Source organism: Telopea speciosissima, chromosome 10 (assembly GCF_018873765.1).
Source record: "Telopea speciosissima isolate NSW1024214 ecotype Mountain lineage chromosome 10, Tspe_v1, whole genome shotgun sequence".
Lineage (NCBI taxonomy): Eukaryota > Viridiplantae > Streptophyta > Magnoliopsida > Proteales > Proteaceae > Telopea > Telopea speciosissima.
In genome coordinates, this window is record NC_057925.1 from 15,388,896 (window position 1) to 15,403,759 (window position 14,864).

Below are 14,864 nucleotides of genomic sequence, written 5' to 3' on the forward strand. Positions count from 1 at the left end.
AGAGTTGGTCAGCACATTGGTCTTCAAGTAATTGTAACCCAGCAAAAACATATTTTAGGACATGATTTCTATTTAAAATTGCATTAAAAGGGAAATCTCTCTAATATTTTAGTTTAATAGAATGGTCATGCTTTACCATGGGTTAGTAATGTTTCAGTGATGCTTGGGCAGATAGGCTTATCAATCTAACTGTTAAGATTTGGATCCATTCGATGGAGCTTAGATGTTCCTCTTGTGCTTTTATCTGTTAATGAGTAGAAATGGAACATAAATAAGAAATATAATATTTTTAATATAAAAAATTTTGCACTTTCAGAATTTTGTTGAGATATATTTATATGAGGTAGGACCATTTCCATGTTAAAACTGCTTATCCTATCATGTGGTGCTGAGTGGAGAAAGTCTCGAGGAACCCCATTGCATTTCCCAGGGATCGGACACTTGACCTCCCTGCTTTGATACATGTTATGTATTAAAGCCAGAAGGTCGGGTGTTCAATCTTTGGTATGTGCATGGGGTTTATGTTGTGTGTTGTTGTGCCCCTACGCCTAGTACCCTTGTCACCACATGATGGTCTCTCGTGCAGAGCCTTGTGTGTGTATGGGCCCACACATGCGGAGTGTGTTGTTGTGTGTTGATATACGTTGTAACATTCCAATACACCCCTATTGGGACCCTACGAAAGCAGGACTTGCACCAGCCACCAAGGTTACAGATCTTCTATTGCTACAAGGTTTATATCTTTGGTGGATGCATTACATGCTGTGTCTGCTATTCAATTCATAAACTAGCATATCTGCATGGATTTGAGAATTCTAAGTTGCTTTTAATGTTTTAAGTTAATCTTAGGCTAATGGTTAATTATTACAGGGGCGAGGTAGCTATGAAGATCGTGCTGAAATGCTTCGACTTATTGTAGATCTTGTGGAGGCAAGCTGCTATGCTGATAACTCTGAATGGAGGTTGAGATGATTTACTTGGTTTACATGACCTTGAAATTTTATTATCTTAAAAGAATTGGTAACTTGATATTTTGTGTGCATTCTGTATTTGTCTAGTGTGGATGAGCAAGTGACAAAGGACATACAACTTATAGATTCCATTGCTGAGAAACAAGCTCAAATTTTCTCTGAAGAATGCAAGCTGTTTCCTGCTGATGTTCAGATTCAATCCATATTCCCATTGTAAGCATGTTTTCATCTTCATTTTCCATCGTGAATCCAATTTGGAAATTGTATACTATTATCTAACTGTCAAATCTAGGATTGTTGAAGCCTGGAATTGCCAAGTTGCTACTGTTGACTGGTGCCCTGGTTATTATGAATTGCTGCACTTTAGTTTGTTCAAAGTTGCTCCAAACTAATCAACTTTTGCTGCCAGAATGGCTGCAATGGAATCATTCCACATACGATGGTGTGGAATGAACTAATTTGGATTACAGTTGGGGCATCACTCTTAATTAGTGTGTTTAGTTTAGGTGTCTAGTGGTTTGTCAGTAAGCTACGAATGTGGATGTGATGTCAAAAGTTTTCATGCTAGTTAAAATGTTTAGCATTAGTTTCAGAAACTTAAATTTTGCTGCCTCACATTTTCCTTTGGGTGAATGCCAAATTGGTATGTAACATGTCACAAAAGCCTGGTGCAAAGAGTGAGCGCTAATTAAGATAGATCGGAGTAGAAGACATTGGAAATGTCCGAGTGTGTGATTATTTTATTTTCTCCCCCCCCCCCCAACTTTAATTTGAAAATCATGAACACAATAGGCAACACAATCCAAGCTAAATCTTTACTCCCCCCCCCCTGAAGGTTTATTGATAAGGTTTTGGGCCAAAAGTGTGACAGAGGTTATGCAAGGTATAAAGTACCTGTATCGGGTATTGTATCGGAAAGGTGATTTTAAGAGACATTTCATATTGTATCAAAGAGACGCAGATACACTAAAAATACACATTGAAAAGCTTAGGATACATGCAAAATACAGTTTCAAAGCAAAAGCACTATAAATAAGAAATATGTAAGTATATTATGTATAAAAAGGAGAACAATGTGCGACTAGACAAGTTCAGTCAATTGATTATGTATAAAGGATGAGGTTTCTTACATGTACTAATACCAAAAAAGTGTGTGATGCAGTTAAGGAAATCTAATTTTATGAGGTGCAAACTTATGTTTTCAAAGTCTGTCATGTACAACTGGAAACAATTTTAACATTAAAGACTTTTTCCTTTGGTAGAAACAAGGAAATCTGACTTGTACACCATATTAAACGATTTTTTTTTTCTTTTTCTTCTTCTTCCTAAAAAACAAATGCGAAATTAGGATTGTTTGTTAAAGTTGCTTAGTTTTGTTTACATACAATCTGAGTTTTGTTACTGAAAAAGGTCTGGTGTTTTGGATACAGGTGAGTAATCTTTCCAACTCTGCCCTAACTTATAGAGCAATAACCCCTGTTCCTTTAATCCAAGTTCATTTGCAGGCCGGATGTTTCTGAATTGGAATTAAAGCTTTCAGAACAGTCAAAGAAGCTGTTGAATCTTCAGCAGATGGTTGATGATTTGGCATCAAAGGTTTGTTCAATGCCTGTGGCTCACTTATGTTTGACAAATAGATTTTGGGGTTATTGATTGTTTACTGAAGTTGTATTACATTTTTGTTAGTTTGATCTAAGCATGATATTTTAACATCCATTTGGACCCTTGTATTTGTCCTCTGTTAAATCATATCCATGAAAGTGCTGTACTCTGCTATCATTCAGTCTTCACATTTAAAATAAAACATTATCCTCATTTTCTCCAAAGTTTAAATCTTTTGCAGAACATGGCATGTTATGTTTACCTTGTGCCTCCATGCTTTTACAACTTGAAAGTTCATTTTATTTTATTTTATTTTTTAATTTTTTTGGAGTTAGGATAAGTATGGTTTAATCTATTTTATTACTGTTTAATTATTTCTTCTGTTTCTAACTGTCACTTGTTCTGGTCCTGCCTTTTGTGTTTAGTATGCTTACAATCCAGATGAGGATTATCTAGACGTTGAAGCAAAACTGAGGGAGCATCTGGAATCTTTTCTCGGGACTGCAAGAACCTTCAATCTGATCTACACCAAGGTGGTGATGGATTTCTGTACTTTTCCAACTGTTATTCCGCACATAGTATGAGATGAATAAATCCAATTTTAAGATAGAGATTTCATTGCTTTCCCTATGAAAGTATTCTTTGCTACAATGGGCTCATGAGCAGATCCCTTGCTATGATTGGTGGTCTTGGTGTCAAATAACCATACAACCAATTTTAAAAAGCAATAGTGTTAAAACAAAATTATGTTTGTGAAGGAAGCAATTTATATTTCTTGCCCCCTCTTCCTTCTTTCCTGAATTGTCTGCTGGGATACCCGATGGACACTTTCTCCCACTCGAAACTTCTTTCTAAGTAAAGTTTCTTTAAATGCTGTTGAAAGTACCATGATTAGTTGAACTCATCCCAAGACTTGGATTTATTCATTTCCCCACCACTGTTTTTTTCAGGTGCTACTTCTCTGCCACTATTGAGATTTTTTTTTTTAGTTTCTTATTGATGCCCTAGAAGTTTGTGGAATTTGATAATTCATATCTGTAAATGTCATGCATCTGTAGGAAATTCGTCCATGGACCCATATGATGGAAGTACCACAGTTGCATGGCTTTGGGCCAGCTGCCAATCGCTTGTTGGAGGCTTATAAAACACTTTTGAAGGTACCTCTGTTAATAACCTTCAATTTATTTGTTTACTTCTGACGGAGCATCATTTTTTTCCCCCTGAACTTGAAATGGATCAGATTTATCAGTATTTCTTTTTCCAATCCTAAGCATGGGAGTTCTTGGTTAAACAACATCGTAACAAGCCTGGTTTTCTCAAGGTTGATGATGATTTTAATGGTGATGATGATTCATTGTTTAACGTTGAACCTGATCGAAGTCATTAAACAAAGAAAGAACAAAGAGCACATTTTATTTTACATGTGGAATTGGAAAGGTTGCTAAACAACTCATCTTTTCCAAAAGGAAGCAATTCTCAAAATTTTCAGCATAACCTCTTTATGAGCTTTCCTCTGAGTTAACCTTCAATTTCTGAAGTGTCAACTTCTCAGTAAGTCTGCTGAACTGCATTTCATGAACCAGTGTTGGATCTGGTTCTGAATGCTTATATCTTGAAAAGCATAAAGCTCTTGTAAATTTTTCTTGTTACCAATGGTTATGGTGAGAAAATCTTTCTCATGAACCCTAATGCATATGTGTGCTTTCTTCGCTTTTCTGTGGTTGAATTATTGTCCAATACCTTTTTTTCCCCGCTTCAAATTCTTTTGGTTCTTAGTTTTCTATGAGGAAGGTAGTGTAAACTCAACAGCTCATTTTCTCATCTGAGATTTTCTTTGACATTATATTTGCCTTTGGGTCAATGCATCCCATGAATTCTCTTGAACCAAGTGTAACTGTGCTTCTGGATCTAATTACAGTTTCTGTGGAACTTGAGGAATCTCAAAGATTCACATGCTGCTGTTGCCGTAGGATCAGCTGAATCCGCAGCAGATGAACCCTCTTCTGTCACAAGAATAATTGCTGAGTGTGAGTCAGCATTGACATTTTTGAATCGTGATCTTGGGATCCTTTCTGCTTCTGTTGCTCGAGAACAAGGTGAAGAGGCAAACTAAGATGTAGAGTCCCCAGCATGTGGGTGCATGTACATACTGTCTAACTCTCTTCAGGACAAGTTTGTAAATGGAATGTTCTGTTTTATTATATTTGGTTATGACCGGAATGAGCATTAATTGCTGGTTTAATTAGAGAAATGCACTCAACTTAACTAATCCTTTTCCCAACTAAATGAGGTCGGCTGAGCAGATCATGTTTCCCCAGAAAACTCATTTAAAGCCATGTTAGTTGGGAACCTGAAGCAAGCCATTAAAATGAAACTGCTCCTGTCGTGCAACTTTCGTAGGGATGATATGGGTGAAGTCTTCTATGTCTTAGGCATAGAAATTCACTAGGATTGGTCTAATAAGGCCTTAGGATTGTCCCAAAAACGCTATATTGAAAAAATAATGGAACATTTTAGGATGAAGAACTATTCATTCAATATAACACCTATTGTTAGGGGTGACATACTAAATCTAGATCAATGTCTGAAGACAACCTTAGAGGAGCAAGAAATGCATAGTATCCCATACATGCCTGTAGTCGGCAGTCTGACGTATACAAAATGCTAAAGATTGCCCTTGTAGTGGAGATTTCAGAAGAATTTTGGTATGTCACATTAGAAGGCAATGAGGGGGAAGTACTAAGCTATCATCAGGGCATCAAGGATCACATTTTTACATATTGACATGTTAGTGATCTGGAACTAATTGGCTATTTAGACTTGGACTACGTTGGATATGTTAAAAGAAGATCTGCTTCAGGATACAATTTTATGCTTGTCGGAGGAGCAGTGTCTAGGAAAAGGGTGAAGCTACCAATGACTGCATCTTCTACAATAGAAGTAGAGGTGGTGTCGCGGTGGTATTGCTATGAGGTAGTCTTTCACTCCTCATGGCAACGTTATTTTGTCATAAATCTTCAGGTTATTCGGTCTATAGAGAGGCCAATATGGATATTTTAACATCTTCTTGGCAACAAGGTTCTCTAACAACTCGTGCTTCGTGAGTCGATGTAGACACATAGAGATTTAAGTACTTTGTTGCAAAAGAGGATGTTCGAAATAATCGTGTCGATAGAATACATTGATACTAAGAAGATGATAGCCGACCCTTTCCCTAAAGGGCTTTCACCTAATGTATTTGTGGGACATGTGAGTGGTATAGGCTTATGTTAATCATTTTGTACTTGATTATGCTAACCATTTTGTACTTGATGTTTTATCAAAGATATTGCAATATTATGTTGATGATTTCTTAACCTTGACGTCTCTGTCATTTATCATTTTTATGTAAATTAAGTTTTGAAATGATAGATGCCCATTAAGGATAAAGGGAAAGGATTTGCCCGTCGAATTGACCATGTGATTGATTCAGAATTGACCATGTGGTTGATTCTCTAAAGTCGGAATCTAACCACATAAGGGTTCATTAGAAAATGATAGCTTGTTGTAGTACATGGAAGGTAGTGGCCTTCATATTATAAATACATTGTCATGATTCATGACTTGATGTTTTCATTTTGAATGATTGTAATAATGTATGGCCATACATGAGATGCAACTCTAAATATTTCTTGTCATGCGACAATGTAGGCCAAGTGGGAGAATGTTGGTTGATGTGGCCAACATTACCACATCAATTGTTGATAGCTACTAGTGATGGTTATCAAAACCACTACATAACTTTCCTTGATGGTAGGGAAGTTACGGTGGCTTGTTTTCAAATAAGGGGTTTTTGCTTGTCTGGAGGAGAAATGATGGTACCCAATAGAGGTTTTTTAATTTCCATTGAACCTTCTCAGTTTATGTAATCTTTTAGGTTGTAGGCGAGATTCAATCTCAAGACCTGATCACAACATTACCCCAAGGTTTTATTTGGCAAGGGAACCGAAACCTTCCTTTTTCTATCTTCCCCTCTATTTCATTTCATATTACTAATCAAAATAATAATAATAGAGAAAAGGAACACTAACCAGTCATGTTTTAGATTCGACTCCAACACCTAGACGCATAGCCGCTTTAGGCGTGGCTCCAACACCTAGACGCATAACCACTTAACTGTCTTCGAAATGACCACCCTACTACATGGAGTTTTCGGATTTTCTTGGGGACAAGACGGTCATTTCTAAAGCGGTTACTGTGTCAGCGTTCTTAAATCTATAATAATAATTTCATTTTACATCACCTGAAAATAGGTGGGTTTTTTTATGACTCAAAACAAATGCTTGTATCCAAGAAAGCACGGAATAATTATCACCTCAAATTCATGGGCATCTCCAATTCCTCCAATTCCTCTAATGGGGGGGGGGGGGGGAGTGGACCCCACCTTGAGCAGTGTTTTCTGACAGGGGTTAGGGTGGTCATTTCTGTCCCATGTGAAGAATTGGAGGAATTGGAGGGAACAGCGAGTTGGAGGGGATAACGATTCAAAAACACGCCATCATTGGAAGATGAAAATTCACCATCATTGGTCCATGCTTTCGTTCATCATGAATGCCCAATAGAATGTGACCCATCAAATGAATTTTACTTTCTTTGTTCTTATCAAAAAAGAAAAAAATTTTGATTTATAAGGAAAAAAACAAAATCTGCTTAGCATTAGTTTGAAGTGAAGGAGGAGTTTCAGCTCCCATGGTTTTAGGATATTTACATAATACATTTGGATGAGGTTTAGTTTTAGGTGGCATTTCAGGTTACCTTTCATGCTTCATTAGAGTTGAAGGCATTCATTTGTTTGGTGATTTCAATTTCTTATGATTTGCAGTAGTTAGTTGTCAAGAATCAAGACAGGTGTATGAAGTGTCCATCTTGCTTATCATTATCAACCATTTCAACTAGAAATTATGTTCCATTTAAAAAAAAAAAAAATCTAATTTTCTATTAATGCAAGAAATGAGATCCTTAGTATTACTTAAAAATAAAACCCATAGCCTAAATGAAACTATTATAGGGGTATCAATAGGCCGGGTCGGTCAGACCTAATCAGCCCTCATCAATTTAAAGCCCGACACTGCTTTCACCCGTTTAGGTAATACATTTTTATTCGGTCGGTTAGTTAGTTATTGGTCCATAATTGGATTCTATGTAATCAAAATAATCAAGCCTTAAACAGGTTATAAACAGTTTCTAATGAAATTATAACGGTCGGTCGCAATATACAGTCAGAAACACTTGATTATTATTGAGTCGATGCTTAAGCCTGACACATTTAGGAATCGATTTTATAGAATGACCAATCCCAAATAGATGTAGAAAACAATGGCTCTCGTAAGAAAAAAATTTTTGAATGACTAGAAACTTGTGGCTTTTTTCGGTTCAACCTTCATTTTCGAACCTCAAAAAATCAAAATAATCAAATTTTGTTTGTATGGCTCCTTTGACTTCGTCTTGTTTCTCAATGAAGAGTGTCTCGCTTGGATTGTAACGTCGTAGGAAATCAATTCCTCGGTCAATTTGAAACAACTTTATAGAAATCAACTTATTTAAGAGGGGAAATAAATGGGAAACAGAAAACGACAAAAAAGTCGGGAATCCCACAGTAATTATAATCTAATACCTTTGAAATACCCGCCAAATCCTCTTCAGTCAAGACAGAATAAAAAACCGTCCATTACTGACCATTTCCACCTCCCATTTGAAAAAGGCTGGTTTAATGTTTTGATTTCCACAGACTTGTGGGGCTAATTAAGACTAACAAGAATCAATTAAGTCTAATAATTACCATCAAGTTTAAAACCCAATTATCCAACAACACTTGCAGTGTTTGAAACATTGGATGAGAAAAAACTAAAAAAAAACCCAACAAAGACTTGGAATGTGTTCAGCCAAAAGAAAAAAAAAAAAAAAAAAAAAAACCTTAGCTTATGGTTTGTCTTTTAGAAATGGGAGTGTTTGAATGAATAGAACTTTACATTTTCTTTTAAATGTTTTTTGTTTATAAAAAGTTTTTTAAGATAAGAGTATAAAAGAATTTTTAAAAGTAAGTTGAAAGTGATGTATTATTATGTTAGGGGAAGAGAATGCTACCTGGTCACGTGTGGTGCACGATCCCTATGCCCAGACATAGGGCCGATCGTTACACTCTCGGGGATTTCTATATTTTCATGGGGGTATGACGGTCATTCCATGTAGCCCTGTGTCTGGGTGTAGGGGGCCGCACACTGCACGTGATCAGATAACATTCTTTCTCCCATTGTGTTATTATCAAAATGTGTAATTGTTATGCAAATTTTTAGAGTACATATACGAAATGAAATTATTACTCTCAATGGAAAAAAAAATAATTTTATGTTATACTAAAAGAGCAAAAAACTATGAACAAATTATTTAATATCTTAACAGGTGTCAGTAAGAAAATCCCTTTAGAAATTATATGGGCTTAGCAATATAATTCCATTAGTTTTTCTATCAGCAATTTCTAAGAGGTTCCATTTGATTTCAGGTAAAGCCCACATAAACAAAAATTGCAAGGTAAAATCAGCATAAAACTAAGATGTTACTTAAAAAATTGGTATTAATTTGAAGGAATTGGGATCTCTACTCATAAAATTCTTCTGTTAACAGTTTTTATCATGCACAGCTTCAACCTCTGAAAATAAATAATTTAAGTATGCTTGAATTTAAAGATGAGTGCAATCAAAAGCAATTCTCTGACTACCAAGATGGGACTATATGGAGATCAAAATTAAAACTGTGAATAACAAGGGATTCTGAAGAAATCCCATTTCCTCATATCATAACCTAAGGAAAACTCATTTATTAACTATATGAGTAGCTCAACCTCCTCAAGCAAGCTATTTTCTTTGTTTTAGAAATGATGTTCAAAGTAATGCAACTACATTTTATTCTAGTTAATTAAGTAATAGGGAGAAAGCTAAGCCAGCACTCCCATGAGTCTATCTCTCTCCTCCCCATATGAAAAGACAGCTCTGGCCCCTTGTTTTGAGGAGGAGAGAGATAGATTCATGGGAGTGATGGCGTAGGTTACACTCCCAGACAGAAAACTACTTCCCTAAATAGTTACTTGTTAGGTGTTATATCATTATGCTCTCTTTGTTTGAGTCTAGCTTCATTGTGGGGGGCGGGGGGGGGGGGGGGGGGGACGTTAATTTTTTTTTATCACATGTGGATGTAAAGTTCAAATGCAACAGATTCATAAATCTTAATTAATGGAACCTCTTGGCACATGGTAATTAAGCCCATATGTATGGTTATGTTTGTTCAACTAAAGTACACTATTGCATCAAAGAATATTATATGTTGACCCTACACATGCTTGCTTTAACTATACTTAATAATTCATAAAAAAAAAACTACACTTAACAATTAACCTAAATAATACAAATCGAATCAAACACATGCTGATGAAAATGATACTTTAAGTAACCCTAGTCGTCTTTAACTACATTAACTATTTTATATTATATTACGCTATACTATATTATATTATACTATGTTACTCTACATTATACTATACTATACTATGCTACATTACTCTATTATACACTGAACTAATTAATTCGAACTAAAAAGAGGGAGAAAATTATACTTTACTTCAACCCTTGATTAGAGTCGGAAGGGGAGGGTCCCTTTGCTCCAAAATTATGAGCTTTTGTCTTTTGACTCAAGGGGGAAACTCATTTGCCTTGACTGAACCTCTTCTAATGGAGAGTAATGATTCTACACTCAAGACCAAAATGGAGATGTAGTTGCAAACAAATTACCAATGCAAGAATCGGATCCCGAACTCTTTGTAAAATGAGTTGTATAATGTATATGCTCCTTTTGAATATGTATACACAATATGAAATGCATTGGAGAAGAAGTATGCCTTAGAGGATGCTCGAAGTAAGATGTAGTAGCTAATTTTCTTGATTTCATTATGAAAGATGATATTTGCGTTATATCAAGTTGTGGCTGTCAAGTTGGCAGAGAAAGGCATGGTCCGACTAGATGATTTTGTTGCTAGCTCTCTCTTGGAGAAGTTGTTGGTCTCTTAGAAAGACTTCAAACTCAACATGAAGCATAAGAGAAAAGATTGATAACTCAATCAAACTACCATTAGAGTAAAATTGAATAGAAGAACCAGGAAAATGCCAAGGAATTCAAGTTTAAGGTTAACCTTGTTGAGTTCCGAAAAGAACAAGTAGTTCCAAAAAAACCTTCATGTTAAGAAAGACAATAAATTACCGAAGAAGGAAGGGAACTGTATCGTTTGTGGCAGGTCTGGTCACTTCAAGGATGACTATCGACAACTCGAGAAAAGACTACAACAACAAAATCAAAGTGAATTTCATTGGAGGTTGAAATCTTTGCAACGGTTGGTTGGTCGTTTAATTTATCTCACTGTTACACGGCTGGATATTGTGCATACTATTAATATTTTAAGCCAATTTATGCATCAACCCCGTCAACCGCACCTTGACGCCTCACATCGGTTACTTCGATATTTGAAAGGCACACCAGGTCAAGGTCTTCTCATCCCTACCAAAAATGTTCTTAATCTCACTGCTTACTACGACTCAGGCTGGGCCAGCTGCCCCATGACTCGCCGTTCCACAACAGGCTATTGTATTTTTCTTGGCTCTGTTCCCATTTCTTGGAAGACGAAGAAACAAGTAACTGTATCTCGTTCTTTCATAGAGGCTGAATATCGCGCCATGGCTGTCACTACTTGCGAACTCACGTACCTCTTATGTGACCTTGATTTATCCCCTCTAGCGCATATTCCCCTCTACTGCGACAACCAGGCAGCCCTTCACATTGCTACCAATCCCATTTATCATGAACGAACCAAGCATATTGAGCTCGATTACCATGTTGTTCGTGAAAAATTACAATAGGGACTATTACGTACCCTCAAGATTTCTTCTTCTGCATGGTCAGCTTGCCGATTTGTTTATTAAGTCTCTTGGCTACCCACAATTTCTACATCTGAAGTCCAAGTTGGGCATTCGTGATCTTCATGCTCCACCTTGAGGGGGACTGTTAACGTTATGGATGAGTATTGACTCATTCACACACGTTTATAATGTTGTGTATGACTGTCAATTAGTGTAAACTACACAATAGGATAGTTAGGATTCATTCTTATTTCTTTCCTTTCTTATGGAGTAAATCACTCCGTATTGTGTATATTTATTTGTTTCATTCTCAATGGAAGATATCAGATTATCACCATATGAATCTTAACAAAGTTAATATGGTTGAAAGACAAAAAAAGTAGATCATTGACAAAGGAAAAAAAAAGGCAGGGTTTAGAAACCAGGAATCAAGATCCAGATTGCTCTCAACTGAATTTTTATCTGAATCGAATTAGAATCGGTGGAAATTGGCTAAAATCTCTAAACCCTAGTTTCCATATAGGATTGGTTTGATCTAAATCAATCTCAGTCGATCCTAATCCGTATCTCGATTTGATCCAATTTTCAAACCCTGAATGCAAGTGGTACCAATATATTCCTCCTTTTAATGTACTTATTTTCTATGTTTTCTTTTCCATTTCTAATTCTTTGTTTTCAAACCATACTATTTAATTAAAATGAAAAGAATAAGCATACATACTCTTTCTTCATGGGAGCACATGTGTATAATATATTGTTATTGTTATCTTTTTAAAATGTGAATCACAAATCTCCTTAAAATATCTTACATTCCTTTATTTTAAGTTGTCATGGGTTTATTATTATTTTGACCAAATTCAGTCAAACAAATTAATCATGGAATAATGTAAAACAACTGTTGCACATGGATAAGTTGAGTGGGTATAGGTCCCTTGGGACTACATTTTGGTTGTGTGCTTGTGTTCCTATCAGCCTAGAATGGCCCAAATTTTAATGACAAGCATGTCCTAACCACTCTTACCTAAATGTCAAGCTTGATTCTATTTGACTCTTTCACAAGTATTAAAAAAAAAGTGTGAATCTCAATTATTGACCATTGAAAATAGAAAAGAAAAGGGTAAATTACACGTCACCCCTGGTTTTCAAACGAAACTCAAATCACCCCTTGATTTTTGAAAATACTCATCCGTCCCCCTCTATAGTAATGGTGTTAGTCTGCTGTTAGTTATTGGTGTGAAAGGACTATTTTACCTTTGTACTAAAACATTAGAATTAAATTTACAATACTGCCTTTCAAAATCTATGTTTGTATGTCAAGGGTAGTTTAGGAATTTAAATTTATTTAACTGACTGACATCATCACTTAATAGCATAAAACTAATAGTAGGAATTAATTTATCATATTGGGGTCTAATACACTAATACAGGGGGTGATTTGAGTATTTTCAAAAATCAGGGGGTGATTTGAGTTTGATTTGAAAACCAAGGGGTGACGTGTAATTTACCCAAAAGAAAATGTAGGATACAACAACTTGAGTCATAGGATTTTAAAATTTTTGGTATTAGAAAATTGCGTTATGGTCTCAAATTTGACTCTTTTACCATTACATGGTGTTTGATTCATATTTAAATATTCAGATTTACTGGATTAAGTACTAAATGGCCAAAATTAAGGTGTTGAAACAAAACAACATACTTCATGTCCGTACTGTCGAACCCAAGATTTGAAAATTCGGATTGGACCCGTCGAATCTGAATTGGCTGTTTGATTCTATATATAATAATAATAATAATAAAGGAAAAAGATCTCTACTTGGTGGTGTTTCCCCTAATAATAATAATAATTTCTTGTATTATTGGTCTATTTAGTTTCTATATAAAGAATTGGTGATGAGTCATACTATGAAGTTATCAGAAAGTTGTTGAAATCCACCTATGACAAGAAACTACTATTATGAAGAAACAATTTGTCTTTATAATAGGACAAATGAAGATATTGCAAGAAAGATCTCTACATGGTCTTTATTGACATAAAACAAGTTTATGACAAATTTCCTAGAGAGTTAATTTTGTAAGTACTAGAGAAGATAAGTGTTTCAAATAGATATGTCTAACAAAAGTAGGGATAAGTATATTAGTGGAGTGACTAGTGTAAAAACTATAGGGGGTCAAGGAACTTAATTTTTCAATTACAATTTTGTTACACCAAGGATTAGCTATCCATGCTTAACCAGAGACATTCAAGATGAGGTTCCTAGGTGTATGCTTTTTGCTAATGATATTATTTTGGTGGATGGAATAAAAATAGAGATTAACGTCAAGTTGAATTTATGGAGATCAATTTTGGAATCAAAAGATTTTAAGATAAGTAGAATAAAGACAAAATATATGGTGTGTAACTTTAGTTACACTAGGACAGATAATGAGATGATGAAAATTAATGAGAAGGACATGGATGAAGTGAACATGTGTATTCGAAGTATTGTGTGATCGACATATTCTTTTAAACCTTAAAAGAAAAATTTTATACGATAGTCATAGAACTAACTATAATGCATGATGCAGAAAGTTGGGTAGTTAAGAAGCATTATATAGATAAACTTAGTGTAGCGGAAACAAAGATGTTGAAATGGATGAGTGGAAAAATTAGGAAGGGTAAAGTAAATAATGATCGTATTAGAGTTGATTTGGGAGTGACACTGATATATGATAAACTACGAGAAAGTCGTTTGAGGTGGCATGACCATGTTCAACAGAGCCCTTTGGATGCTCCAATAGGGAAGAGTGATTTGATTCAAATTGAAGGAATTAGAAAGAGTCCGAAAGAGTCATTGTAGCTTAGGCCTTATATCAAGTATAACTTCGAATAGAGCTGATTGGAGGGTAATGACTGCCCCAGATACACTGGAGGTAAAGTGACCACCCTGCCCCTCATGAAAGATAGACTTTCCACCCCCGAGATGACAATGCTCGTGCTCTCATTGGCTGCTATGTGCATGTGGCCCCTGTGCTCCCATGGAGAGACTGGTTCCCCATAAAAAATGGATAGAAATCAGGATTAGATTCTTGAGCACTTCTTTTTCATGATTTTTTTGAAATTACCAAAATATCCTCAGGATTCCTTTTGGGTAGCTGAGACCTTAGTAAATAAATGCAACAAGAAATGGGCAGCCAAAAGTGAAGCGACGAGAATCCTGCCTCCCCACAATGTTGTGCATCTCAAGTTTTTTGAGGGTTTTTTTTTATTGGTCCACAGCTTGGAGCATTTGTGAAGATTTTTGGACAGATTTCTTCGCCCACCCATTCCCCGCCCCCAAAAGAATTTGTATGATTAACTGAATTACCGGCCAAA

General features: G+C 35.7%; 1 protein-coding gene across 1 annotated transcript in view; it reads left to right on the plus strand.

Moving 5' to 3' along the window:
• The window catches only part of LOC122644271 (AUGMIN subunit 7-like), a 32,094-nt gene extending 27,235 nt beyond the window's left edge, over positions 1–4,859 (plus strand). Inside the window, exons 4-9 of the mRNA XM_043837912.1 lie at positions 871–962; positions 1,059–1,184; positions 2,477–2,567; positions 2,999–3,106; positions 3,632–3,730; positions 4,492–4,859. Of these exons, the coding sequence (XP_043693847.1) occupies positions 871–962; positions 1,059–1,184; positions 2,477–2,567; positions 2,999–3,106; positions 3,632–3,730; positions 4,492–4,686 (711 nt within the window). The 3' untranslated portion in view covers positions 4,687–4,859. The remainder of the gene's footprint in view (positions 1–870; positions 963–1,058; positions 1,185–2,476; positions 2,568–2,998; positions 3,107–3,631; positions 3,731–4,491) is intronic.
• The last annotated feature ends 10,005 nt before the right edge of the window (positions 4,860–14,864 follow it).